General features: G+C 62.2%; 6 protein-coding genes across 10 annotated transcripts; 3 read left to right on the top strand and 3 right to left on the bottom strand.

Moving 5' to 3' along the window:
- The first annotated feature begins 248 nt into the window (after positions 1-248).
- Positions 249-7,563, top strand: BICDL2 (BICD family like cargo adaptor 2). Its single transcript, XM_072835477.1, has 10 exons — positions 249-365; positions 1,489-1,784; positions 4,195-4,410; positions 4,543-4,659; positions 4,736-4,882; positions 5,702-5,893; positions 5,994-6,143; positions 6,526-6,656; positions 6,800-6,920; positions 7,018-7,563. The coding sequence occupies exons 2-10, from the start codon at positions 1,503-1,505 to the stop codon at positions 7,177-7,179; spliced, it is 1,518 nt and encodes a 505-aa protein (XP_072691578.1). The 5' UTR covers positions 249-365; positions 1,489-1,502; the 3' UTR covers positions 7,180-7,563.
- On the bottom strand, positions 7,527-10,510 carry THOC6 (THO complex subunit 6). The gene is made up of 13 exons (XM_072835478.1): positions 10,170-10,510; positions 9,494-9,609; positions 9,321-9,385; positions 9,127-9,230; positions 9,005-9,042; positions 8,866-8,914; positions 8,685-8,756; positions 8,492-8,594; positions 8,355-8,404; positions 8,199-8,261; positions 7,991-8,101; positions 7,773-7,907; positions 7,527-7,683 (listed from the first exon to the last, which is right to left on the bottom strand). The coding sequence occupies exons 1-13, from the start codon at positions 10,206-10,208 to the stop codon at positions 7,603-7,605; spliced, it is 1,026 nt and encodes a 341-aa protein (XP_072691579.1). The 5' UTR covers positions 10,209-10,510; the 3' UTR covers positions 7,527-7,602.
- HCFC1R1 (host cell factor C1 regulator 1) lies at positions 10,211-11,944 on the top strand. Of its 2 annotated transcripts, XM_072835479.1 has the most exons (5): positions 10,211-10,370; positions 10,610-10,718; positions 11,018-11,074; positions 11,192-11,320; positions 11,558-11,944. In XM_072835479.1, exons 2-5 carry the CDS (start codon positions 10,624-10,626, stop codon positions 11,691-11,693), a joined length of 417 nt encoding a protein of 138 aa, XP_072691580.1. In that variant the 5' UTR covers positions 10,211-10,370; positions 10,610-10,623; the 3' UTR covers positions 11,694-11,944. The 2 variants fall into 2 exon arrangements, with proteins under 2 accessions (XP_072691580.1, XP_072691581.1); XM_072835480.1 differs by lacking the exon at positions 11,018-11,074.
- Positions 11,945-12,184: 240 nt separating this feature from the next.
- TNFRSF12A (TNF receptor superfamily member 12A) lies at positions 12,185-14,226 on the bottom strand. Its single transcript, XM_072835481.1, has 4 exons — positions 14,070-14,226; positions 13,241-13,345; positions 12,880-13,014; positions 12,185-12,798 (listed from the first exon to the last, which is right to left on the bottom strand). The coding sequence occupies exons 1-4, from the start codon at positions 14,161-14,163 to the stop codon at positions 12,743-12,745; spliced, it is 390 nt and encodes a 129-aa protein (XP_072691582.1). The 5' UTR covers positions 14,164-14,226; the 3' UTR covers positions 12,185-12,742.
- Positions 14,227-14,324: 98 nt separating this feature from the next.
- On the top strand, positions 14,325-17,860 carry CLDN6 (claudin 6). 4 transcript variants are annotated; one of them, XM_072835470.1, is made up of 2 exons: positions 14,325-14,641; positions 16,617-17,860. In XM_072835470.1, the coding sequence occupies exon 2, from the start codon at positions 16,640-16,642 to the stop codon at positions 17,303-17,305; it is 666 nt and encodes a 221-aa protein (XP_072691571.1). In that variant the 5' UTR covers positions 14,325-14,641; positions 16,617-16,639; the 3' UTR covers positions 17,306-17,860. The 4 variants fall into 4 exon arrangements, with proteins under 4 accessions (XP_072691571.1, XP_072691570.1, XP_072691572.1 ...); XM_072835469.1 differs by having other exon boundaries at positions 14,441-14,970; XM_072835471.1 differs by lacking the exon at positions 14,325-14,641 and adding an exon at positions 15,258-15,440.
- A 206-nt stretch (positions 17,861-18,066) lies between these two features.
- On the bottom strand, positions 18,067-20,194 carry CLDN9 (claudin 9). The gene has a single exon (XM_072835472.1). The coding sequence runs from the start codon at positions 19,233-19,235 to the stop codon at positions 18,582-18,584; it is 654 nt and encodes a 217-aa protein (XP_072691573.1). The 5' UTR covers positions 19,236-20,194; the 3' UTR covers positions 18,067-18,581.
- Positions 20,195-25,266: the final 5,072 nt, after the last annotated feature.

The raw sequence follows: 25,266 nt of genomic DNA, 5'->3' as shown, positions 1-25,266 counted from the left end.
GTTGTGTCTATAAAAGAGCTTCCTTAGCAGGGTGCTTAATATGTTCTATTCGTCCCTGTCGTTCTCATGCTGTCCGATTCCGCAGGGCAGTGGGGGGGAGGGGGCGAAGTCTGTGCCCCGCGCGGGGTTCGCACCCTGCAGGCGCTCAGTCCACGGGGCGTGGCTTCCGACCGCAGCAGGTCGGTGGGTGCGGGGGAGCCCGCGGGAGGCCGCAGGCCGCAGCCCGGCCATTCGGGCCGCCAGGGGGCGCCCCAGTCCCGCCCGCGGCACCGCCCCCTCACCTGCGCCGGCCCGGCACCTGGCACCGCCTCCGGAAGAGGGGATTGGGGACCGCGGGGACCTTGGAGGGAGCGCGGCGGCGGCGGGTGAGAGCCTGGGGGGCGCCCCGGGCTGGCAGGGTCGGGGCGCGGGCGCCGGGGCACGGGGAGGCCCGGCCTGACTCCTGGGCCCCGCCAGCGGGGGCGGCGGCGGGAAGGCGGTGGTCGCTGCGCTTCAGGCGCGGGGGGGCTGGGGGCTGGGGGCTGAGGGGTCGAGGAGCTGGAGGCCCAGATGCCTGGGTCGGGGTGCCCACCGGCAGCTCGGTGCCGGAGGCGGGGGACAGGGGTCGCCCCCGGGACTCCGGAGCGGGTGGGGTCCACAGGGGCCGCGTCAGGGAGACTCGGGGTCCCCGCTGGGCTGGGACTACCCGGACCACGGGTCCCGCGGGTAGGGCTGGGCTCGGACACCTGGAGAGGCGAGAGGAGGAGGGACAGGTGTGTGCGTGTGTGTAGGGAGTGGGGGGCTTCCAGAGGGCTGGAGGGGGGCCCTGCCCTGGAAGTCTGCTGTGTGGTCTCCCCCTGAGACCCTGGACCGCTGGGCCCTGAGCAGCCCCCGGAGAGTGCCACCAGGCTGCCGTCCCCCGGGGCGGGCCGGGAAGTAAACAGAAACCTGGAGTGGCCGGGCAGCACTCTGCTGGCACAACCTGTTACCTGGCCCTGCCCTGGGCCTGCCACCTGGGCCCCGGAAAACTGGGGCCAACACTCCAGAATGGGAGGACCGGTTCTGCCCACCTGCGTTCCCAAGGCCGGTATTCTTGGGAGGGGAAGGGGCTGCGCTCATCTGAGTCCTGAGTCCCTGAGAACTTGGTTTCTAGGAAGAGTTTCCCTGCTGCTAAGGAGCTGGGAGCCAGAACAGCTGAGGCGTGGGAAGTGGGGGGGCACTCTCAGCACGGTGACCTGAGGTCCTGGGGCACCGGGGCACAGTTACCTGGGGGCAGAGGATGTCTGCCAAAGGCAGCTCGTTTCCTTGTGCTCCCTGCCTCAGTTTACCCCGGGGACATTAACGGAGCTGGGTGGCCAAGATACAGATCATTAACCCTTCGTGGCCCAGGGAAGCCCTGGCTGCAGGACGGAGAGGGCCAGGTCTTGACCAGCAGGGGGCAGGTCCCCCTGGCTGCAGAGTAGAGTGTGCTGTAGCTACCTGTCCCCACTGACCCACCTGTGCCCACAGACGCTGCAGGTGCCATGAGCTCCCCCCAAGGACCAAGCTTCCTGTCGGGGCTGCTCTCAGGAGGTGCCTCCCCCAGTGGCAATGAGGGCTTCTTCCCCTTTGTGCTGGAAAGGAGGGACTCCTTCCTGGGAGGGGGCCCAGGGCCAGAGGAGCCTGAGGACCTGGCCCTACAGCTGCAGCAGAAGGAGAAGGATGTGCTGTTGGCCGCGGAGCTTGGCAAGATGCTTCTGGAGCGCAATGAGGAGCTACAGCGGCAGCTGGAGACACTGAGCACCCAGCACGCTGAGCGTGAGGAAGTGAGCTGGCTGCAGGGGCAGGGCCGGGCGGGGGTGCGGGGAGCAGGCTGTGGACAGGGAGGAGGCTCCTGGCCGGTGGGCAGGGGGAGGACAGCCAGGCAGGGGGAGGACGGCCAGGCCGGGAATGCCTGCAACCACGTTCAGGACTGGACTGTCTTCCCGGGAGTATTCTCCGTGGTGTAGGACATGGGCTCTGAGGTCAAGTCCAGATGTGGGTTCAGACTCTGCCTGGCTGTGTGACCCTGGGCAAGCCACCGGCCTTCTGTGAATCCTGGGTCTGGCTCCTCAGCAGGATGGCAGAACCCCAGCCAGCAGTTACTGAACACCCGCCCTGCCTGGCTCTGGGTGAAGCCCTTTCCATGCATTACCTCCACCGCCTCTCACCTAATCCTGTGATGTAGGAAGAAATCCCCCCTCTGCCCAGGCTGTCCTCAGCCACAAAGTTATTCTGGGGGGTCACATCTGGCCCCCTAAACACCCCGGGCACCACTGATTCCAGCATCCAGGTAGCCCCAACCACTGTCCCGAGATGGGCCTGGGGAGCTTATGCCCCACACCCCCTCCCCAGGCCACCTAATGGGCATCTCAACATAAGCTGCAATCTTGATTCTCTGCCCCCATCACGTGTGGTCCTCATCCTGGCTTCCCACCTCAGGACCAGAGCCCGAGCAGCTCATGACCTCGCTTCTCCCGCGTGTGCAAGCGCTGTGGATCTTGCCTCTAAACTAGATTCTTTTTTTTTTTTTTAATTTATTTATTCATGAGAGACACGGGGTGGGAGGCAGAGACACAGGGAGAAGCAGACTCCACACAGGGAGCCCGATGTGCAACTCGATCCCGGGTCTCCAGGATCACGCCCTGAGCTGAAGGCAGCACTAAACCCCTGAGCCACCCGGGCTGCCCCTAAACTAGATTCTTAATCCTCCCACTTCTCATGGTCTCTCCAGCTACCAAGCTAGCCGCAGCCAACATTGACCCAGCCCCGCAGCCGCCTCCATAATTGTCCCCCCCTTCCACTCTCTGCCCCCTGGAGCCCATTCTCCGTGCTCCATTCTAAGGCAGCCAGAAGGATCTCCAAAAATTGCAAATATGATCACTTCGGTCCTTGCCTAAAATCTCCCGGCAGCTCCCCATCACATTTACAATGACACTGAGACTCTTCATCAAGGCCTGACAGTCCCCAAGTGCGGCCTCGGCTGCTGCGCCACTGTCCTCCCACAGGACCTCTTTGCAGGGCCTTGAGTAACCTGCGTGTTTTCTCAGGATCTTTGCACTTGCCATTCCTCGGTGTAGTCCTCTTCTTTCCTGTGCTTTAGGTGTGAATTCGAACATTGCTTCTCTTTAAAGGACCCCAACCTACCCCTGTCCGTTTGCCTGTGACTCTCTAGACTCAGCTGCTGGAGGCAGGGAGCTTGGTGGTCTCACTGACTGCAGATAGCCAGACCCCACAACAGGAGGAGCTCAGGAAACACTGGGCGGGTGGCTACATGGCTGGAACCTGGAGACATTAGGGGAGTTGTCTAACCACAAAGCAGCAGCAGAGCGGGGTACCGTCCAGGACAATTGGATCCTGACCCTGGGGAGTCCAATCCTAGAGCTGTGTTGCTCCCCGATATTTGCTTAAGAGTTTGGCCACCTGGGTTGGAATCCCTGCCTCACTAATTTACTGTGTGTCCTTGGGCAGGGCCTTCAACCTCTCTGAGCCCCAGGCTCTTCATATATAAAATAAGCACATTAACGATTCTAACTGTGGTTGATTAAATGAAATGATACCAGGAAAACAGTAACAACTGGCCCAGCAGGAGCGCCTGCTAATAATTGCAGCAGCGATATGGTCAGTACCACCTTCCTGCTTTGAGAGTTTATGGGGGCAGGGGCCGAAGCTGCCCCCCCACTTGCCGCCTCCCCAAGCGGGGGACCTGGGTGTGCCAAGAGCGTCCCCCTGCTGGTTGGACAGGTTTTGGAGAGGGCATGCAGAGGCACGGAGCCCAGGCGGGGCTGGCCAGGGTTAATTAGAGGGAGCTGGCCAAGAGGCGCTGGGGGTGAGGGGCTGAGCAGAGGCTGAACCTCCAGAGCCCCTGGAGCATCGGTGTGCGAGGCCATGGGCCGGGGCTTCCATTCTGCCAGACTCAGACGCCAAAAACGGCGCCTGCGATCTCGGCTCCAGAAGCCCAGGCAGCAGCCAGAGGTGAGTGGGCATCGGGGAGCCCCGCTCCACTCCGGTCCCGGTCAGCTCCTCCTGACCTGGAAACCCACCTCCCCGAGACTCTGCCTTAGGCTCCCTGCCTGCTCCTCCAGCTGGCTTCCCTGCATGGCGTGTCTGCGTGTCTCGGCCCGCTCGGACGCCCTCTGGGTCCGCGTGCTTACTGCCTCACCTCCCTGTCCCTGACTCTGTGTTGCGGCCCCACAGCGGCTGCAGCAGGAGAACCATGAGCTCCGCCAGGGCCTGGCAGCCCGGGGAGCCGAGTGGGAGGCCAGAGCGGTGGAGCTGGAGGGGGACGTGGAGGCCCTGCGGGCCCAGCTCGGGGAGCAGCGTTCAGAGCAGCAGGACAGCGGGCGTGAGCGGGCACGGGCCCTCACTGAACTCAGCGAGCAGAACCTCCGGCTCAGCCAGCAGCTCGCCCAGGTGGGAGCATGCTGACCCCACATCCCCAGGCAGGACCAGGGCAGATGGCTGTGTCCCCGTGTGGGGGTGGGTGCACTGGGCTTGGTGGTAAGGCTTGGACCAGCGAGGCCTCCCCCGCCTTCCCCTCTACAGGCCTCCCAGACTGAGCAGGAACTTCAGAGGGAACTGGATGGCCTTCGGGGGCAGTGCCAGGCTCAGGTCCTGGCAGGAGCAGAGCTGAGGATGCGGCTGGAGAGTCTGCAAGGGGAGGTGAGTCCCAGCTGGGGCTGGGGGCCGTCTGGGGCTGGCCCAGCACTTCCCCTCCAGCCCTGAGGTCTTTCCCCAGAACCAGATGCTGCAGAGCCGCCGGCAGGACCTGGAGGCCCAGATCCGGGACCTGCGCGAGGAGGTGGAGAAGGGCCAGGGCAGGCTACAGGCAACCCATGAAGAGCTGCTGCTGCTGAGGCGCGAGAAGCGAGAGCATAGCCTGGAGGTGACCAGTGGGGCTGGGCGGGGTGGGTGCATCTGACCAGGGCATTGACCACTGCCTCAGGGCTTCCTGGGAGATGAGGCCAAGCTGGATCACTGGGAGCCCCAGAAGCTGGGCCAGGAGAGCCTGGGCATTAGCCAAAGGGCAAGTGGGAGCCTCAGAAGGGTATTGAGCAGGGGTGGTATGCTTTTAGAGGGCATCAGAGCCTGGCACTTGGGAGGCCAGGGCGGAGGCTGGGGCCAGAGATGACCGGGACTTGGACTAGGTCTGGGGCAGTGGAGATGAGCAAAAGGAAATGACAAGAGGCAGCATGGGCCGATGTTCGAGGTCTTTGTGGTCAAATAATATGGGCTCTTATCCCAACACCCCTTCTTACTATTGTGGGACGCCCAGCCTCAGTTTCCTTGTCTGCGAGATGGGATGGGAATGGTAGAGCGCCGCGGTGAGGGTGAGACACGAGTAGGGCGCTGGATGACCCATTAACGATTTGGGCCAACAGGTCGGGGGAAGGGGAGGGACTCTGCCAGGTGACCTGATGGGGCGGGGCTGGAGGGAGGGTGATGGGAAAATTTAAAGCGAGGGCACCTGTCCGCACCCTACTTTATAGATGAGGAAATTGGTATCCGCCAGGGGCAACTGCGCGCCCAAGGCCGCCGGCCGTCGGCCGTCCAGAGAGGAGCCAGCTGCTGGGGCGCCACGGCGCGCGGGCTGCCCGGCTCTCGGTGGCGCGCCGGCGCCCCCAGCAGGTCGAGGCGGGATGAGGCCGCCGGGCGCACGGGGCGGACTGCGCATGCTCCTGTCCGCCTGTCTGTCCCTCCGCAGCTGGAGCGCGCGCGCTGCGAGGCGGGGGAGGCGTTGAGAGCGCTGCGGGGGCTGCAGAGGCGCGTCTCGGAGCTGGAGGAGGAGTCGCGCCTTCGGGACGCCGACTTGTCGGGAGCCTCACTGCAGTCGGAGCTGGCTCACAGCCTCGACAGCGGCCAGGACCCGAAGGCTGACGCCCGCGGAGCTGCCCCGGTGAGCTGGCGCCCCCCGGCCCCCGTGCCCTGCAGACTCCGCCGCGCCCCCTTCGCGCAGGAGGTCCGACACCTCGCTGACCCATCCCTTTGGTCAACAGAACACTCCGTCCCCCGAGATCCAAGAAGCGTTCAGCCACCAGCCTTCGCCCCAAGAGGAGAGCTTGGAGCCTCCCAAGAAGCGAGCATCCCTGAGGCCAGGGGATATACTAGAGGAGAAGGAGGCCGAAGTGGCCGGGCTTCAGGATGAGGTGTGGGAGTGGGAGCATAGCGCTGGACGCGGAGCCCATTCCAACGCCAGTTTCTCTTGCCCATCTACACCTCTGAGCCTGCGCCCCTCTACCTGGATCTATCTTCATCCCAACAAACCTGTAGTCATGCTTCAAGAGCTGGCCGTACGCCACCTCTTCCAGGAAGACTTCCTGGACCACATTCCCCTCCTTGGTCCCACCTCCTAGTGCTTCCACCAGCATCCTTTCTGCAGACTTACACCACCCAACCGACCCTGCCCCACCTCACCCTGCGCCAGCCCGGGGGCTCAGCTTGGTCTCCAGCACAGGCTGCGGCTGCGGGGAGGGTCTGTGGGGCTGGCGGAGGGCCTGGCTGCCCCTCCTCACCTTTCCCTGCCCACAGGTCGCGCTGCAGCGGGCAGAGCTACAGTCTCTGCGGGAGGAGCTGCAAAGGCAGAAGGAGCTGCGGACGCATGGCGACCCCGACGAGGCCCTCAGCGGCGCCCTCTCGGACCGGGACGAAGCTGTGAACAAGTGAGCCTCTCCACCGTCCACCCCGGCCTCCGCACCCACCAGCGGCCCTCCGACCCTGTTTTCGGTGTTAGCCGCACCGCTCCCGTCCGGGTCCGGCAGCTCCCGCCACCCCCGGGCCCACTCTCTGCCCCTCTTGCCCGCAGGGCGCTGGAACTGTCCCTGGAGCTCGGCCGCGTCTCTCTGGAGCGGGACTCGCTCTCCCGGGAGCTGCTTCGCACTATCCGCCAGAAGGTGGCGCTGACGCAAGAGCTGGAGGCCTGGCAGGTGAGGGGCGGGGCCGGCGGGGGCGGGGCCGGGGCCGGCGTCTGGGAGGCGCGGCCGACACGTGGCCACGCGGACCGACTGAGCCGCCCGCCCGCAGGACGACATGCAGGTGGTGATCGGCCAGCAGCTGCGCTCCCAACGACAGAAGGAGCTAAGTGCGGCGGGAGCCGTCCCGCGCCGCGCCGCCCCGCGCTTCTCGCTGCGCCTGGGTCCTGGGCCCGCCGGCGGCTTCCTAAGCAACCTCTTCCGAAGGACCTGAAGGCCGGGCCATGGGGGCCGCCGGTGCCTTCTGGCTTCCTTTCCTCTAATGGTCCTGAGCGTCTTCCAGAGGGGCCTGGTGCCCTCCCCACCCCGGGAAGCTGGGCAAAGGCTCGTTGGGAGCAGGGACCAGCTTTGGGGGCCAAGGGCCCCAGGTAGGTGGCGGGGCAGGTGAGGCAGAGCTGAGTTTTGAATCTCTATAGGTCTATATTTTCTAAGGGCCTGGCGCGCTGCAGGGCAGGGATGAGGGTGGGTATTTATGTATCAAGATCAAACAGAGTAATATATAAAAATCATGACACCAACTCAGCCTCCATTCTTGAGAAGAACATGCATGGAACAATAGCCTAAAAATTTACTTATTTAATAAAATAAAAAAAAGCAATCTAAATCCCTGGGATGATGGAAGGGGTGTTGCCAGAGGTCAGAAGGACAGGGAGAAGGCGCGGTAGCCGAGATTGGTGAAAACATCCACTCGGGAGCTGTTACCTGCGGCTGTCAGGACCTGGAAGCAGGAGGGCAGTGGCTGGCATGTCCACACACACGTGCCCTACCCCCCCCCATGGACCCCCCACAGCCCCTTGCAGGACCCACCTTGCACTCGGGTGCTGCTGGCTGCTGGTTGAGACTAAGGCTAAGCAGCCCTGGGGAGGAGCCAGGCACCTGCGCCTTGAGCTCCCCACTCAGCTGCCACTGGTTGACACAGCGGCCCTGGCCAGCTGACAGAATCTGGAGGGCAGGGAGGGAGTCGGGAGTCAGGATTGGAGAGGGATACTGGGCAAAGGTGGCAGAAGCAAGACAGAGGGCCTCACCAGGTCCTGGTAGAAGGTAACATGTTTCTGTGGCACCCGTATGGGGAAAATAGTCGTGGGTGTGGAGGATCGGAGGTGCCAGAGGGTGAGCGCTGGGCCTCCTCCGCAGACCTGGGCAGAAAGGTGGGGGGCCCCAACCACTGTGAGCATAGTCCCTCAGTTGGCAGGGCCCGGAGTGGTCACCCATTCTGCACCTTGCCCCGCTTACCATCCAGTCTGAGTCAGTTGCCAAACAGCTGATCCAACGCCCATTGTGTGGCCTCGAGCACTCCTAGGGGTGAGGAGGAGAAGAGAGGAGGAGATGAAGACACAGGGGATGCCCAGGGCGGTGAAAGGGAGGACGGGGCCTGGTACGTGCCCTCACCTCATGCTTATATACCTCGATGGTCTGGACTTCCTTGGCTGTGCGGAGGTCTGTGCGGGAAGAACCATGAGAAGCATCCTGCTCGCCCCAGTCTCCGTTGCCATGTTTCCCTCCAACCGGACACTACGCTAACCTACCCCAAAGTCGCACAGCTCCATCCTCTCCACCTGACAGCACCTCGGGACTCCGCTCCCGCAGCGCCAGGCAGTGGACATAGTCTGTGTGGCCCCGGAGGGCCCGCTGCAAGAGGAAGCCCAGTGTCAGGAGATCCAGGAAGAATGACCCTACGACCATCCAGCCCTGACCACCCCAGCTCCATGGCCTTCTCACTGTGAAGGTCCCAGTCTCAAGGTCCATTGTATGCAACTGACAGTCTCCCCCTGCCAGGATGAGAGAATTCTCCTGCAGAAGAGGGAAGGGTGGAATCGCAAGTCAGCATCAAATCAGGACAGGGAGAGGAAAAAGGCTTTAAGTTTGGGCAGGGCAGAGCCCCGGTACAAAGGGCTCAGACCTTGGGGACGAGAAGCAAAGCATTGATCTCAGGCACTTCTAGGCTGGTCCTGGGAGAGAGAAAACGAGGTGAGCTCTGGTGAGGCAGTCCCTTCACCCCCAAGTACCTTCTACCCATTACCCACATGGCTCTCACTCACCTGTATGGGGGCTGACGCCGCCACAGCTCCTTACAACCCTTGGTGGAGGGAAATGCTACATGAGGTCAGAGGCTCTCTGGGACCAGGCACCCCAGCCCATCCCCCAATTCCACACTCCTTACCTTCTTGAGGATCTCTGCCCAAAGCCAGGCCTTCACTTCCCCATCCCCAGCACTGAGCAGATGTCGATCTGTGGAGACCATGCTGTAGACCGGTCCATCATGGGCTAGATGGAAATGAAGACCCTGAGTGACCCTGTCCTGCTGCCCTCCCCTACCTGGGGGTTCTCTAAGCCAGACACAATGGCAGCACCCACCTTGGAATGTCACCACTGGCTTCTTACTTTCTTCTTTGGCCTCAGAACTCAGAGCAGCAGACAAGCTGAAGGAATAGGGGAGGGGAGCCTGAGAGTCAGAAGCCGAGGGCGCCAGTCCCAGAGAGTACAAGTGCTAGAACTACTACTGTGTGGTGAAGCAGGGGTGAGGGTACCTGAAGATGGCTATCTGCCCGTAATTGTTGCCAGCTGCCAGGAACTTCCCGCAGGGGGAGACACTCTGGGAAAAAATGGTCATGTGGAGCCGCTGCAGAGCCTGAAACACTTCCATCTGTGGGGAGAGACTGGATGAGGGCCACGTGGGATATCTAGGACTGGAGATTCTGACTCCCTCCTGCCTGCTCGGCTCTCCCACAGCCCAGATCTCACAGCCGGCCTTTGAGGTGCCCCACCAAGTGGGTGCCTGCCCGTATGGCCCAGGGGTTGGTCCAAGAACAGGGTGAGGAAGTGGGCAGGTGAGGCAAGACTTCTACCAGGACCCTGGCAAGAGCCCAGGCTGGCCCCCAAGGTTCAAGGTCATATGGAGCTCCCAGGGGACTTGGTCACAAGTGTCAGAGCTACTGCACCTAAAGCTTCGCAGACAACTGTCTCATACAAAGCGCTTAACACATGGCTCCGTTTCCCCAGAACAGAGAAACATACTGACTTCTAATCCCTACCCTCCCACTTTCATATTAGGTCCCTAAGATCCTACTGGGTTACCCTCCCGCTCCCGGGTCAGAGTCCGAGTCCCGCGCAAAACAGGGCTCAGGGCACAACTCCCTGCCTGCCCCTAACGAGCCGGGCATGGACTACAAACCCAGAAGGCGCCGCTCACCACGCCCGCCTCACCTGACCCAGAGGTACCGCGTGTGGCACAGCGCGCTCCATCTCGAGAACTACAAATCCCAGAGTGCTCAGCGCGACGTAGCTTCACGAGTCCGAACGTGCCCGCGAGCGGTTCCCCTTCTCGGCGCCACACGGCCCCAACACCGCCAGCCTGTCCGGCGCGAAGGCAACCGCCGAGTACTCCCCAGAGCCTCAGGAGCCCAGGTGACCGCCGCGAAAATTCCCAACACTAAGTGGGGCCCCACCACAGCCCCGCTACGCCAGATTCCCCTCCCCCACCCACCAACCCGAGCCGAGCCGATCCGCCTTCCAGCCGCGCGTCGCTCGTCTTCCGCGCCTGCGCGGAAGCTCGCCGTTGCGCGCGCCAAAACCCACGCCCCGCGCGCTGGACCACGCCCTCTGAGGCTCCGCCCTGTCCCCCGGATCCCACCCTCTGTTCGCAGGACCCCGAACCCAAATGATTCTGCAGCAACCCCTGGAACGAGGCCCCCCGGGCCGGGCCCAGCGAGACCCACGGGCCGCGTCGGGGACGCCCCGAGCCCAGGACGTGAGGTGTGTGTAGGGGCACCGGGTGGGCCTGGCTCAGGGACCCAGGAGCTTTGGCAGGGGGCTCAGGGCTGGTCTGCGAGATGACAGGCGGTGGGGCAAGTCGGCAAGGCTTGGGCATAAGCCGAGACTGGGCTGAGAGTTCCAAGGCAGGCTGCTGGCAGGCCTGGGAGAGGGAGGTGACTAGGTGTCAACTGAGACGAATGGCCTGGGGGCTTCTCGGCTTAGAACTGCAGGCACTGGAGAGCAGATCCTGGGGATGGGGCCAAGAGGGTGGGGTGCACCTGGATTTCTTTTCTTCCCAGCTCCCCTCTCCGAGGAGCTGTGCCCATGAGCACCAAGCGGCGCCTGGAGGAGGAGCAGTGAGTTTGGGGGCAGGGAGGGACTCCCAACAAGACCTCTGTCACCTTAGGTCCCCATCAGACTGTCACCCATGTGAATATCCCAGCCTGCCTGTCTTCCTTCCTGTCTCTCCCCAGGGAGCCCTTGCGCAAACAGTTTCTTTCTGAAGAGAACATGGCCACCCACTTCTCTCGACTCAGCCTGCACAATGACCACCCTTACTGCAGCCCCCCCATGGTATTCCCCCCATCTCTGCCCCCACTCAGGTAGGCACCATCCACTGACCACCGCCTGGGCCTTCTGGAGGATCACACCCGATCTTTGGAGCTAATGTCTAGGCCCTGCCTCATCCTGCTATTTTTAGCTTCTAGCCAACCTCTGTTGTTTCCCCTCTTGGCTCCTTGGAAGGTGCTGGCAGCCCAAAAGCTCTTAGGGACCTGGACCTGGTGGGAGGTGGCTCTTCCAGGCCAGCCTCAGCCCCATGCTGTTACTTCCTTTAACAGGAGCCCGTGCTCTGAGCTGCTTCTCTGGCGCTACCCTGGGAACCTGATCCCTGAGGCCCTCCGGCTGCTGAGGCTAGGGGACTCCCCTACCCCTCACTACCCTGCAACCCAAACTGGGGAGATGATGGAGCTCTGAGTGCTGGTGGACAGAAATACTGCCCACCCTCCCTCCCCACAACAGAGAAGACCAGCATTCCCACTAAGGGATCAGCTGTTCCGTATATTCTCCAGACCAGGCCTCTGGGCCCCAGGACCTACCCTCAACAGAGGAGGACACTGAATCCCACAGAGCCCTGGGGTGGGAGGGGCAGAAGGGACAGGAGCATGAGAAGGGGAGCACTCCCCCCCCCCCCCTAGAAACTGAATAAAGATTGCTGAGCAAATAAAGGCTTCAGTCTGGAACCCTGGGGCCTTTGGGAAGGAAGGTGGGAAAGCTGGAGTGCTGATGGTTGGGGTTTCTCAAAATCTTCCCTGGAAAAAACGGTCAGGGCCTGGCCAGGTCCTGGCAGGCTGGGCTCAGGCATTGAGAATGTGTGAGTCAGAGCCTCACCCCCGCCCCCGCGGCTGACTCACTCCTCCCTCCAGCTCTGGGAAGTCGGGCTGGGGATCATGCCACGCTCCGAACCATTTAAAGTTAAAGATTCTTTTATTAATAAATTCTCCCTCCCCTCCAAACTCTCTCCCCAAAATAAATATTTCCCCCCCTTTGGGGGTTGGGGGGGACAGTGTCTTAGGGCCAGCCCCCCTAGAGGGCCAGCCCCCTAGTGTTAGCAACAGGTCCCTAACCCCCCAGACAGAGACCCCAGGGTGGAATTTCAGCACATCTGAGTGGGTGGGGCCTGGTGTTGTCTGGCCCTCAGGTCAGCCTGGCCCTGAGGCCATGGGAGCAGAGGGACCCTTTGTGCAAATGCTGCAGTTCCTTAGTGTCAGCTGTCTGGTGAACCAGGTGGTCTCCTTTCCTGTCCTAGAGCCAGAGACAGGGCAGTCAGACACCTTGGAAGCCTCCTCTGAAGCCTGGGCCGAGGCCTCAGAGAGGTGATTCACCAGTCCCCCATCTCCACACCCCTGTGGTTGGAAGAGTCTGGCTCTGTTACTGGGGTGAGGGGGCTGGCTCCAGAATGAATGAATCAATTAATCAATGAATGATGAGTGGGTGGGGCCTGGTGCTGGCAAGGGCTCTCACTGTCACTGGATCAGTGCGACGCCAGGACAGCCCTCACCGCCGGTCTCCTCGATGGGGGCTGCAAGATAAGAAGAGAGGTGGTCAAGAGCAGGGGCGATGTTGAGGAATGACGGGGGGTGGGGTGGGCTGGCACACTTACTGGTAAACTTCTCTCTCCTGCGGCACCGTCTCCAGACCAAGAAGCCAGAAAGCAGTCCCAGCACGAGGGCGAGGCTCAGAGCACCCCCCAAGATGGGCCACAGCAGAGGGAAGGAGGCTGGAGGGGCCGCAGCGCCTGGGGGCGGGGCTCCGAGTTAGACCTCGCCCCTATCGGTACCGGCCCCGCCCCCCCTTGAGCCCCAAGCCTTTCCCCGCCGCGGCTCCCGCCCGGATTCGCTCCCCACCCCACCCCGCCTCCCACCCCCCTTCCCGATTAACCCCCCAGATCTGAAGCCCACTGTTCCCCGTCCACCCTCCGCTCCCATCTGCGGCCCGCCTGCCCCGGACCCGCCCCCACTCACAGCCCAGGCAGAAGTCGCTGTGCGGTCGCGCCGGGCACGACGCGCAGTCCATGCACTTGTCGAGGTCCGCGCTCCAGGAGCTGCCGCGAGAGCAGGGGGTGGTGCCTGGGGAGGGGGCCGCGGGTCAGAGCTGGGGCGGGGCACGGCTATTCTGGGGGCTGAGGTCAGGGTCGGCCGGCTCGAATAACGTGAGTCACCGGCGCTCTCCCCGCGCATTCCTCACAGGTGACCGCACGGCCCGACCGGGACTCGGCAGCGCAGGGGAGAGGGGGGCCCAGCGCGAGACGCTGTGGGGGGGCGGTCAGGTCCCCGCACACACCCCCCCGCAGCCGGCGGGTGACTCACTCCTGGGCACCGGGCCCGACCCCGGTCCCTCCCCCCGCATAGCTGGGCACTGAAGTCACCGGATGGAAGGGGGCACCCCACATGGTATAGGGGGTACAGACCCCCGTGCTCTTCGACCCCTGGGGCTACACAGATCAGGCACTGAACAGGCTGGGGGCGTGCTCTCTCACCCAACGAGACGTGCCGCCCTCAAACTTTCTCCCGCTACTTCCGAGTCTGGACTTAGGACAGAAGCCGCCCCCACCCACCTCTGAACAGGGGGGAAACTGAGGCCAGGACTGCGGATGAAGTCCGGAGCAGGATGAGCCTCTCCTGGCCGGGGAGGCGGTGTCTGAAGACCGCCCAAGCCCGGATCCGCATGTCCGCCCAGTTCGCCCCAGTTCAGTCCAGTTCTCCGGCTCCCTGGCCCCGCGGCCTCCCGCCCGGCCCGGGCCCCGCGCCCCGCGCCCCGCGCCCCGCGGTCCGCACCCCGCGGCCCGCGTACCTGGCACTCGCTCCCCGGCGGCCGCGCCCAGCAGGGCCAGCCCGAGCCCCAGCACCAGGAGCCGCGGTAGCGGACGCAGCGGGCCCAGAACCATGGTGCGCGTCCGGCGGCCGCGGCCGTCTGAACCCGCGGCGCGCGGGCCGGGACGGACAGCGGCCGCCCCGCCTCCGCCCCCGCCTTCCGGGGCGGCGCCCTCCCTCGGCCCGCCCGGCGCCCGGCTCCTGGACGCCCCGCCCCGCCCGGCAGGCCCGCTGCGTTCAGGCATTCGCTCAACAAACGCTAGCGCGGTGCGCCAGCGGCTGGGACCCCGCAGGTCCGCAGGCCCTGCCCTGCCCTGTGGATGCTGAAGTCCGGGAAGTTGCGGGGGGGGGGGGGGGGCTCGGGAATCAGACACGAAGCACCCGCCTCAACGATAACTGCAGCTTTCTTAGGGGCCCCGGGATATGATAACAACATAACCAATAATAATAATAAGGTCTTTAATTTCTACCTTAGGACATAGCTACACAGTAAAATGTGGGCTTGCTGTCTCCAATTTTGCCGAGTATGAAGCTGAAGCTTGGGCGGGTTAGGTGAGTTCCCGGGGTCCCCACTAGGAAGTAGCAGAGTCCGGAGCCAGCTCCGTCTGGCTCCAAGCCCCGGGCCCTGGGCCCTGAGCTCCTGCGGGCCCGGCCTCAGCCTGCTGAGGTCCCCGAGCCCGGGCCACAGGCAGGCGGGGCGGGCCCGGGCTCCAGCGACCCCAGCTGAAGAGGTTGGGATTCGCGCGCCCGCGGTCCGGAATGGGGTCTCTGCCCCTCCCCGGGGCGGTGGTCCAGTGACGTCACTGCCTCTTTAAGACCCCCGCCTCCGCCCGGGCCACACACTCGGCGGCTCCTACGAATCCCGGTGGGCCTCTTCGCAGGTGAGCCTGGGGGTGAGGGGAAGAGGCGGACTCCGCGAGGAGTGGGGTGCAGGGGGCGTGGCGGCGTGGGTGGGGGTGCGTGCAGAGAACCTAGACTAACCTGGTGGCGGACACCGGGCACAGCCCCCGGGCGGGGTCTGCCTGGAGCTGCGGAGCTCCTCAGGTCCTTCTGCAGCCACGGAAGGGTTAAACGCCCCTCCCCCCCGGACAAAGGCACCGAAACCCGGGCGCCCCTCCCCCACCTGCGCTGCTCTCCGGGGCGGGGCTCCCCTCCCCCTCCCCTCCGGGAGCGGACCCTGCTGATCAGGCGGCCATTAAGCCCGTCCCGCAGCGCGGCTCCGGGGCTGGGGGCTCGCGGACCCTTCCTCTGGTCGGACTCGCAAAGGAAATAGGGCTCGAGAGCAGGAGGGGGCGCCGTCGGCGCAAGCCGACCCCGCGGTGTGCGGAAAGAGAAGAGGTCGAGGGAAGGGGTAGGGTCTTGGAGGTGCGGGGCAGGTGCGGGGCGCGTGCGGGGCGCCTGGGTGGGCCTAACCCGGCCGGAGGCGCGGAGGGCCGACCCCAGGGTCGGGATGAGCGGGGTCTTGCCGTCCGATCTCCCCCGAGGTCATTACCGCGGGTTTGGGCGGGATGCACAGGAGGCGAGCCCGCTCCGGCCTCTGGCCACGCTGCTGGGACCCGCGCGAGGTTAAGTCCAAATCGTGCGCGGGAACTTTGGGTAATGGAGAGCCACAGCCGGACCCTGAACAGAACCGCCCCGAAGCCAGCCAGGGCACTAAGTGGGATGTGAGGGGGCCCGGGGCTGCCCCAGAGGGACCGGTTCACTGGACACACTCCAAGGGTTTAGGTCCTTTTAGCAGAATTGAGTCCTGAGACGATGGCATTTGGGGCGAGAAGGCACAAGAAAATGTTCCCAACTTTGGAGGGTATGCTCATTGTGACCCTGGGGGCGGGGGGGGGGGGGGGGGAGCACACAGCCTTGGGGAAGGAGTGATTTGGGGGGTGTTTTTTCCCTTTGGGGTGCTTTATTTCTCCTGCTTCTCTAGAGTTTGACTGCAGCAAGGCCAGGGAGGCAGGGTCACCTGAGACACAAATGTCCCTACCCGCCTGGGGATACAGAACCAGTGACGGGTTTGGACACTGCTATTGGGTAGTGGAAGGAAGCCTGGATCTCTGATCTTGATGTTGAAACTGACAGGTTTGGAGCCTGACAGTCATGGCCAGAGCCAACCCACCGTCTGAGTCCCAAGGAGGCCATCTGGAAATTGCCCTCTGTTGTTTCATCCTTTTTTTGCTACTTTGCTGTCTGATAAATGTACGCAAAGTGCAAAGTGGCTGGGGCCATGGACTAACATGGGTAAAGGCTTTGTGTCTCATTTGCCCTCAAAACGGCCAGGACTGGGTGACAATCGCATAACCAAGGTAAAAATTACACGCTAAACATTAAGTGTTCGTTTTGCCCATGAGAAAATGAGGCTCAAGGAGTGTGCCTTGCCCATGGTGTCCTTACTCCCTGGGTTTGTACTCTCTCGGTGCCCTGTGCGGTGGCCACGGCGTGTGGCATGAGAGTTAGCACTCACTGGGAACAAAGGGTCTGGACCAGCCTGTCCTCTCTCTCATGAATCTGCTTCCTTCGTCTCTCAATGCAGCTCCTGTCCCCCTCCACTTTGCCATGGCTTCTGCCGGCCTGCAAATCCTGGGGATCATCCTGACGCTGCTTGGCTGGGTGAATGCCCTGGTGTCCTGTGCCCTGCCCCTGTGGAAGGTGACGGCCTTCATCGGCAACAGCATCGTGGTGGCCCAGGTGGTGTGGGAGGGGCTGTGGATGTCCTGCGTGGTGCAGAGCACAGGCCAGATGCAGTGCAAGGTGTACGACTCCCTGCTGGCGCTGCCCCAGGACCTGCAGGCTGCCCGCGCCCTCTGCGTCGTCGCCCTCCTCTTGGCCCTGCTCGGGCTGCTAGTATACCTCGCGGGAGCCAAGTGCACCACCTGCGTGGAAGACAAGGACTCCAAGGCCCGTCTGGTGCTAGTCTCTGGGATCATCTTTGTCATCTCAGGGGTCCTGACCCTGATCCCTGTCTGCTGGACGGCCCACGCCATCATCCGGGATTTCTACAACCCCCTCGTGTCAGACGCCCAAAAGCGGGAGCTGGGAGCCTCCCTCTACTTGGGCTGGGCAGCCTCTGGCCTTTTGTTGTTGGGTGGGGGGCTGCTGTGCTGCACCTGCCCCTCTGGGGGGGGCCGGAGCTCAAGTCATTATATGGCCCGATACTCAGCATCTGCCGCACATGCCACCTCTCCGTGTGCCCCCGAGTACCCCACTAAGAATTATGTCTAATTCTCAGTCTAACCCCCTGAGCTGGAGAAATCGTGATGGTGATTTAGACAGCTTTGGGCTTGTTTTTTATCTTTTTTGCTTTTTGGGAGAGGGTTTTCTTTTCTTTTTTTTTTTTTTTTTTTAATTCATTTGATAACCAAGAAACCCAAGTCTCTCATGGGCTCTGCTGTTGGTATTTCTCACCTTTGGATGAGGGAACCAAGGAGGTGATGCTTCAGAGTTTCTGGATATTTCTCCGCCCTGGACATCCCCATCGTGGAGGCCAGCCTGGAGCTGTGGTCCAACATAAAGGCTGCCTGCTGTTCAGGTGCTTTCAGCCTGTCCCTTACTGGTTAGGCCTCTGGCTCTTGAGCATTTAGAAGAGCAGATGATAAGTCACCAGAGAACTGCCCGCCTTCAAGTCTTCTGACCTCTGACTCCACTATCTTGAGCCCTGTCCCAGCTGTGCTGTAGACCCCTGACCCTCTCACCTTCAGCCCCTGCACACTTCTGCCGTGCTTCCCCCACCACACACACGCACCAGTTTTGCTAAATAAAGCTTGTCTTATTTTGTTGCTTGCCTTGGGTGTTGCTGGGGGGCTGCTGAGTGCCAGCCTGGCAGGGGGAGGAGGGAAGCACAAATGACTCACCCACCTTATCTTTGGACCCCCCGTGGCAAGGGAGGGAGGGCACCCACTGGACAGGTCCTGGAGCGGGCCTTGGACTGACAGCCCAAGGGAAGACCACCTGGTCTTCCCTGCCTGACCACAGATCAGAAGAGCCAAGGTACAAAATTCTGTTTATTTCCAACTAGCAGGTGAGCAGAGAAGGTGGGGCAGGTGACTGGCTGGGACTCCTGGCCTGGATCTCTGGATGCAGGTGGTGGCCAGGCTGGAGAGGACCCACCCCAGGGCAGGGATCCCCTCCTTGGTTTGGAGCCAGAGACCTGCTGCCCTTGGGGTGAAGCCCAGGTGACCTCAGAGGAAGAGGAGGGCCAGCCCAAGTGTGGACCATGGAAGAAAGTAATCTGTCTGGGGATGGAGGCAGGGGCAGGCCAGTGTACCCCATCAGCTCTGGCTCTGCCTGGGTGGAGGCAGGAGAAGGACTTGTGGGAACCCCATTGGAGAGGGTCAGGTTTCAGCTCTGTAGTCAGGCCTGACTGGAGCTTCAGGGAAATGGGTTTCACCCGCAGGGGAATAGGTTGGCAGAATGGAGCCAGGGTGACAGCAGGGCATCCAGCACGAGGCCAGGGCTCATGAGGTCAGGGCTGGAACAGCGGGCTTCCAGGGACACCACCTCACACGTAGTCCCTCTTGTCCAGCCCAGATGCCCCTGAACGGGAGGGGATGGAGTAACCCAGCCTGGGGCCTCGGGGCCGGTCCATCTGGGGTGGAGGGCACGTGCAGCAGAGGAGGCCCCCACCCAGCATGAGCAGGGCGGCAGCGGCCCAGCCCAGGTAGAGGGAGGCCCCCAGCTCCCGCTTGAGGGCCTCGGCCACCAGGGGGTTGTAGAAGTCCTGGATGATGGCGTGCGCGGTCCAGCAGACAGGGATGAGCACCAGGAGGCCGGAGAGCAGCAGGAGGACCCCTGCGGTGAGCACGATTCGGGCCTTGGCGCCTTCATCCTCCACGCAGGTGGTGCACTGGGCCCCTGTGATGGCCACGAGCAGCCCGAGCAGGGCCAAGAGGAGGGCGACGACGCAGAGGGCGCGGGCAGCCTGCAGGTCCTGGGGCAGCGCCAGCAGGGAGTCGTACACCTTGCACTGCATCTGGCCTGTGCTCTGCACCACGCAGGACATCCACAGCCCCTCCCACACCACCTGGGCCACCACGATGCTGTTGCCGATGAAGGCCGTCACCTTCCACAGGGGCAGGGCACAGGACACCAGGGTGCCCAGCCAGCCCAGCACGGCCAGGGTCATGCCCAGGAGTTCAAGGGCTGTTGAAGCCATCTGTCCCCTCAGGTCTTCTGAACCTTGAACAACCTGGCTGACTCAGGGGTGGGTCGGATCCTGCAGGGTGGGCGTCTTGGCGCCCAGCGCAAGGAGAAGTCCGCGTCCTCGGCCGGACAGTCCTCACATCTGTGGGCCTCTTGCAAAGCACATCTCTCCAAGCCCCTCACGGGTGTCTCTCTCACCCCGACACGCACAGGTCAATCTCACAGTCCTGCTCCAGCCAAGTCGCAGTGTCCCCTCCAGGGGCCCGTTGCCTATCCGATGCCCAGTGGCTGCTGCTCCTGCCACCCTGCTGTCACGTCCTGGCCGCCGCCCGCCTGGCCCAGCTTGCAAAGACCCTCCAGACCCACCTTCAGGCTGAGGTCCCGCTGGCAGGTGCAGCTTCACACTGAGCAGCGCACCCTCTGTGGGTGTCACCTGGGGACTCAGCGGGCTCCCAGGTGCAGGCGGGGTTTTGAGGTGGAGGCAGAGGGAGGGGCGGCGAAGCGGAGACTGGCGGAGGCTGAGCTACTGGGAGAAGGAGGGGCTGGGGATGGGATGGGGAGCCTGGGAAGGGGTACTGCCACCGGGAACCAGACGAAAGGACATCCGTGCTTGTGGGGATGCAGGAACAAAAGAAAGGAGAGGCTGAGGACCAGCTGGGGAGTAGGCAAGGGTGAGGGCAGGGCTCCAGTCGGCGCCGAGAAGAGAAGGGAAGTGGAGGTTCAGCTGCCTCCTGAGCCACCGCCTCCGCCCCCAGCAACTCCTCCCTGTGGGCTTTTCATTTTGTGTTGCAAACACACCCAGCTCCCCCAGTATCCACACCCCCAGCCCAGCTCCCGTCCCCCTGCCTGCCCCAGGAACCCGATCTGTCTCCAGTCTCAGCCCAGTGGCCCCAGTTGCTCTCAGGGGACGGCCCCGCCCGCACTGTTCCCCTGGCAACAGGTGCCTGGCGCCCAGCTCAGGTAGCATCGCCCAGGCAACGGCCTAGAAACCCCCCCCCAACTTCAACCGCAGCTCAGGTGTGCCCTTCCTACCCCCCCAGATAATGAAACTGAGGGCTGAGCCGCCGAAGGTCTCCAGGGGCCGAGGCATAAAGAGTCGTCTGTGGAAGTAGGGGAGGGGCGTGCAGGGGTCTGTGGTGAAGGGAGGAGTGGCGGAGACAGGAGCCCCAGATGGGGGTGAAGCCCCCAGGACCCAAGTCTTTTCCACGGGGAGTAAGTGATCGCTCTGCAAGAGACCCCACAGAGGAGGGCAAGGGGGAGAAGCCCAGGTGAACCCTGCCTCACAGTCCTCAGGAAAGACCCCCTCGGAGCCTGTGACTCCGTTTGTGGGGAGCAACCTGAGACTCATAGACGTCAGTTCAAATCCTGCCTCCAACAAGGGACAGATTATGGAAGGTCAAGGTCCTTAACCTCCTTAGGTCAAAGACCCTCTGTGAGAAACCTGATGGGACCCACAAACATGGGCCCCTCATTTGGGGGGTCATGAACCCCCTCAAGCCCTTTCCTAGGTGCTAGGAGCTGAAGGAAAAGGAATGAGGGGTAGGGGACACTCATGACAATTCCTTCCATTCATATACTTTCCTGGGTGGCTAACAGACTCTTCAAGGAGCTGGGCCCTTAATCTGGAAGAGCCTCTGGCCTCTACGCCTCCCCCAGGAGGGCCCACAGCCCATCTGCCCTATGAGGAGACAGCCCCTGATGGCCCGGGGGTTCCCCAGGCACACCTCATTCACTGCACTGCTCTAGGGCCCTGGGAGCCGTGCACACCGGGTGCCTCTTCACCTGCTCAGTGGGGCTTAGCCTATAAGAGATTTTCACTTCCAGTGCTTGCCTGCTTTTGGGAATGGGTTTTAGCACTTTTTGGAAGAGAGGCTTCTACTCTCATTAGATTTGCAAAAGGGTCAGTGACCAGAGGAAGCGGAGAGCCGCTCCCCCTAAAATGGAGACGGAGGCCAGCACCACGGAGTAGGACTGCAAGGTGAACTCTGGTGGCCCGGGCTCTTCCTGCACACACTACCTCCTCCAGGGCCGGGAGTGGGGGCGCCACTGGCAAGGGGCCGAGCCTAGATCTCTCGGAGGGGAGGGGCGGCTGAGAGGAAGGGCAAATAGAGGCAAGCCTGGGGCCTGGAGGAATCCAGACACACAGGTTCCAGCAGGTGTCAGGAGGCAGCGGCGCCCCGGGGGCGAGGGGCCCAGCGAGCCACCCATGGGGCCTCCAGCCGGGTCTGCCTCGGCGCCCCGAGGTGCCGGCGGCCGCTCAGCCTGCAGCGGCCCCCAGTCGCACAGGCAGGTGTAAACCCCCAGTGCCCGGCCCGGAGGAAGTGTCCTGCCCGGGGGCGGCACCGGGACCGTCGAGGTTGGAGATCCCAGTTGTCTTGGGCTCTGCGCTTGGGCCCTGCGCTCCGCGACATGGCCGCCCCTGGAGCCGCTGCTAGGGGGCCCACACGCGGCTGTCACCAGGCCTGTCACCCGCCTGTCCCCGCCGGCCCTCTGGGGGCCGCTGCAGCTTCCCACCTAAGTCTATTCTTTTCCGTGTTTGTAAGAGGAGGCACCGCGCGCCAGGCCCCCAGGGCGGCTGAAAGTGGGACAGGCCGTTGGGGACAAGGAGGGACGGCCGGCAGGAGGGGGCGGCCGCGGAGGAAGAGGCGCGGGCAGCCGGCAGGACGCGCGTCCCGCCCTCAGCCCTGCTCGGCCCTCCCGGGTCTCGGTCACCTGGACGCCGCTGGATCTGGGAGCCGAAGGGTTAAAGTTGGGGCCTGGCGGGGCCTGTAAATGGGGCTGGAATGCCATTGATATGGAGAGGTGGGGACTCCCTCTGCGCGGTCGCCGCCTCAAAGGCACTTCAACACGTCCGTCCGCAGGAATCCCCACCCCCACACCTCAGCCCGGAAAGAGGTGGGGGAGGGGAACCTGTCCCGCTGCACTGCTGTGGAGGGAAACTGAGGCACGGGGGAAGGGCCGCGCCCTGTTCACTGCTTCTGGTTGGGGCGAACTGGACGTGACCTTCGTTCTCTGGGTGGGGGGGGCACCCATGGGGGCAGAGGAAACCCGGATGGGGCTTAGATGGGGGAAGGGCAGTTGTGGGTTAGCTCTAGTCCTCACGTCCACCACGCTTTTATTTTAAAAAAATTTTTTTTAAATTTTATTTATTAGAGAGAGCACGCCAGAGAGCACAAGCAGGGGGACCGGCAGAGGGGGAGGGAGAAGCAGGCTCCCTGCTCAGTGGGAGCCCGATGTGGGGCTGGATCCCAGGACACAGGAGATCAGGGTCTGAGCCAAAGGCAGACATTCAACGGACTGAGCTGCCCAAGCACCCCTCTACCATGCTTTTAGAGAAAAGTGTGGCCCAAAGATAAAGGAGGGGAACTGAAGGTCGGGAGAGCCACCATGGTGCCAAGGAGTACAGGGGTGCACTGGGGAACAACCAGCCTCTGCTTTGCAGAGGTGCCCAAGGCCCCAGACTTTGTGGGTAGAAAAGCCAGATCCCTGGGCCCCTGAACCAAAAGGTGTAGATGAATCCTCAAGGTCCCTTGACAGTTCTTACTGGGTTACTACCCATTCTACATTTTACAGACAGGGAAACAAGCTCAGAGAGCTATGGGAACTTGGCCACAGGTACTTGTGAGAAACAGGACAAGCCTGAAAGAGCCCCAGACCCTGACTTCAAGGCCCAGAGCCCAGAGCCACAGGATGAGCTGGGCCTCCTGGTGCCTCTTTCCCCAAAGGCAGCCCAGTAGCCACCGCCCCCCACCCCCCAAATCCTGCCCCATTCCTCCCCAGCCGGCGATCCCTCCATCCCACACCAGGCACCCGCACAGGACTGCATCTGGATCTGCTTTCACCAGGAGCCACCCCCCACCTGCTGCACCTTCACCCTGTGTCCCGGGCACAGACCCACAGATTGCACCATCATTGCTCACCATCTGCTCTGGGCAGCCTAAGAGACTCTGGGCTAGACCTTCCTGGGCAAGTGACAATTGCAGTCATCTCAGGTGCCTCTTGGCTGGAAAATGAAGGAAGCAGTCTGCCTCGCCCACCTCCAGGGTCACTCTAAGAATTTGTGCAGGCAGGGAGCACCCCACGCACCTTGGGATGACTATAGGTATTGACTTGGCAGGAGAGTATTTTGTTAACAGTATCGTGGTGGTTTCACCTGTAAACCTGATCAGACTCCATGGATTGAGTAGCAAGCAATTAGCTTTATTATCTGTCCGGGGTTCTGAGGGTGGGGTCGCCCTTCCCCTCACTGTAGTGATGTCCTTCCTGTTTACTCTGATTTTTTGCAGGGAGAGGAGAGGAGAGGGAGAGGAGAGGGAGAGGAGAGGGGAGGGGAGGAGAGGAGAGCTCCGGAATGTAAAGGGGGTGGAGGAAGCAAGCCAGCATGAGTGGGAACTGGGCTGTGATTCAAGAAAGGGGAAGGGGAGTCATTAGTAAGGTACTTAGTGCCTTTGGCTCCTGCCCAGGACTGCTGGGCACCCAAGGCTCCAGGTCAGTGAGAGACAGGGTTTCAGACACAGTAGGAAGAGACACTGGGAAGACCGGTCTGGAGGTGGGCCAGCGCCCCAGGGGAGAGGACACTGCCTGTATGGATCGCATGGTGGCCCCCAACAGTATGCCTGGGCTTAAACCCTGGAATCTGTGAGTGTGGCCTTATTTGAAAACAGGGTCTTTGCAGTTGTAATTACATTAAGATAAATTTAAAACCTCAAGATGAGATCCTTCTGGATTCAGGGTGGACTCCACATCCAATGACAGGTGTCTGAGAGGGAAATAGGAAGATTGGAGACACAGGGTAAGGGCTGGTGAAGACAGAGGCCAAGGCTGGATGCCAGGGGCCACCAGAAGCTCCGAGAGGCCAGGAGGGATCCTCCCCTAGAGCCATGGGACAGCACAGCCCTGCAGCGCCTTGATTTGGGACTTCTGAGATGATAAATTCCTTTTTACTTTAAGCTGCCCAATTTGTGGCGATTTGCTACAGCAGTCACAGGAAATTCATATACTGCCTTTCTTGCTGATGGGTTCTCAGCTCTCAGAGGTCCCCCAAGGTCATGCTGGCTTCCTGATACCACTCCTGAGCTGCTGCAGAAGAGCACACTGAGATAGGGCTTGTGCCTGGTTACCTGAGCCGGAGCCACCTGAATAACAAAGGAAATGTTTATTCTGACTTGCACAGGCTGGGGAGAATCTGGCAATGTGGGGGTGGAGGAGAGGCCAAGCAAAGGTGGGGAGAGCAAAGGGGCTTCCTTTCATGAGTCACCTTGGGCGCTTTCCCAGCGGCGGGGGATGACCTAGCCCTTGCCTGTGATGCTGTGGCTCCAGGGCCCAGTATCGGTCGTCCATCAGCACCGCGGCTTTTCCGGGGCACCCAGGCCTGCAGAACCCTGGGCTCTATTTCAGTTCAGTGTGACTCAAGACTTGGAAGGCAGCGTATGGGTCTCGCAGAAGCCATCCACACATAGTGGGTCAGGACCTTAGTCATGCATCCAGACTCTTCGTTTTATAGTGGAAAATGCGACATTTTGCGAACGCAGACAGAGCATTTTATTTTATTTTATTTTTAGAATTTTTACTTATTTACTTATTCATAGAGACACACACAGAGAGGAGAGGCAGAAGCAGGCTCCACGCAGGGAGCCCGACGTGGGACTCGGTCTCCAGGATCACGCCCTGGGCCTAAGGCAAGCGCTAAACTGCTGCGCCACCGGGGCTGCCCAGACAGAGCATTTTAAACGCTTGTTTTAATTTCCTGGAGCCAAGTGCGCCCAACCCCCGCCCGCCCCGGCGGCTCTGATAAGCGGCCCACTTATCAGCACAGGGGATGAGTTACATTCTCAAATAACCAGGCAAGAGGCTTGCTGTAGGGCAGCAAAGTGGAATAAAGACCCTATTCTTAAAATGAACTTATTTTTAGACTTGCTCCCCCCCCCCCCCACCAAAGCTGGCCGGCTCCCCGGACACCGCTCCCGCCTCCCCAGCCCGGGCTCCGACCCTCGCTTTGCGCATCGGCCGGCCCCGCGCCCCAGGAGGCGCTGCTTACTCAGCCG

This window comes from Canis lupus, chromosome 8, assembly GCF_048164855.1.
Source record: "Canis lupus baileyi chromosome 8, mCanLup2.hap1, whole genome shotgun sequence".
NCBI lineage: Eukaryota > Metazoa > Chordata > Mammalia > Carnivora > Canidae > Canis > Canis lupus.
This window is presented reverse-complemented; position numbering and strand designations above follow the sequence as displayed.

Bases quoted from the DNA above. Each gene is read 5' to 3' on its own strand.
- TNFRSF12A (XM_072835481.1), bottom strand. From the start codon at position 14,163: ATGGTTCTGGGCCCGCTGCGTCCGCTACCGCGGCTCCTGGTGCTGGGG. The intron at 13,346-14,069 runs GTACGCGGGCCG...CCCCCTCCCCAG, and splicing joins CGCCGGGGAGCGAGTGCCAG to GCACCACCCCCTGCTCTCGC. The intron at 12,799-12,879 runs GTAAGTGTGCCA...CTTATCTTGCAG, and splicing joins CAGGAGAGAGAAGTTTACCA to CCCCCATCGAGGAGACCGGC.
- CLDN6 (XM_072835467.1), top strand. From the start codon at position 15,845: ATGGCATTTGGGGCGAGAAGGCACAAGAAAATGTTCCCAACTTTGGAG. The intron at 15,894-16,616 runs GTATGCTCATTG...CTCTCAATGCAG, and splicing joins AATGTTCCCAACTTTGGAGG to CTCCTGTCCCCCTCCACTTT.
- THOC6 (XM_072835478.1), bottom strand. From the start codon at position 10,208: ATGGAGCGCGCTGTGCCACACGCGGTACCTCTGGGTCAG. The intron at 9,610-10,169 runs GTGAGGCGGGCG...CTCTCCCCACAG, and splicing joins ACGCGGTACCTCTGGGTCAG to ATGGAAGTGTTTCAGGCTCT. The intron at 8,595-8,684 runs GTGAGAAGGCCA...TTCCTCTTGCAG, and splicing joins TTGAGACTGGGACCTTCACA to CGGGCCCTCCGGGGCCACAC.
- HCFC1R1 (XM_072835479.1), top strand. From the start codon at position 10,624: ATGATTCTGCAGCAACCCCTGGAACGAGGCCCCCCGGGCCGGGCCCAG. The intron at 11,075-11,191 runs GTGAGTTTGGGG...GTCTCTCCCCAG, and splicing joins CGGCGCCTGGAGGAGGAGCA to GGAGCCCTTGCGCAAACAGT. The intron at 11,321-11,557 runs GTAGGCACCATC...TTCCTTTAACAG, and splicing joins CCATCTCTGCCCCCACTCAG to GAGCCCGTGCTCTGAGCTGC.
- CLDN9 (XM_072835472.1), bottom strand. From the start codon at position 19,235: ATGGCTTCAACAGCCCTTGAACTCCTGGGCATGACCCTGGCCGTGCTG.
- BICDL2 (XM_072835477.1), top strand. From the start codon at position 1,503: ATGAGCTCCCCCCAAGGACCAAGCTTCCTGTCGGGGCTGCTCTCAGGA. The intron at 4,883-5,701 runs GTGACCAGTGGG...GTCCCTCCGCAG, and splicing joins AGCGAGAGCATAGCCTGGAG to CTGGAGCGCGCGCGCTGCGA. The intron at 6,921-7,017 runs GTGAGGGGCGGG...GCCCGCCCGCAG, and splicing joins AAGAGCTGGAGGCCTGGCAG to GACGACATGCAGGTGGTGAT.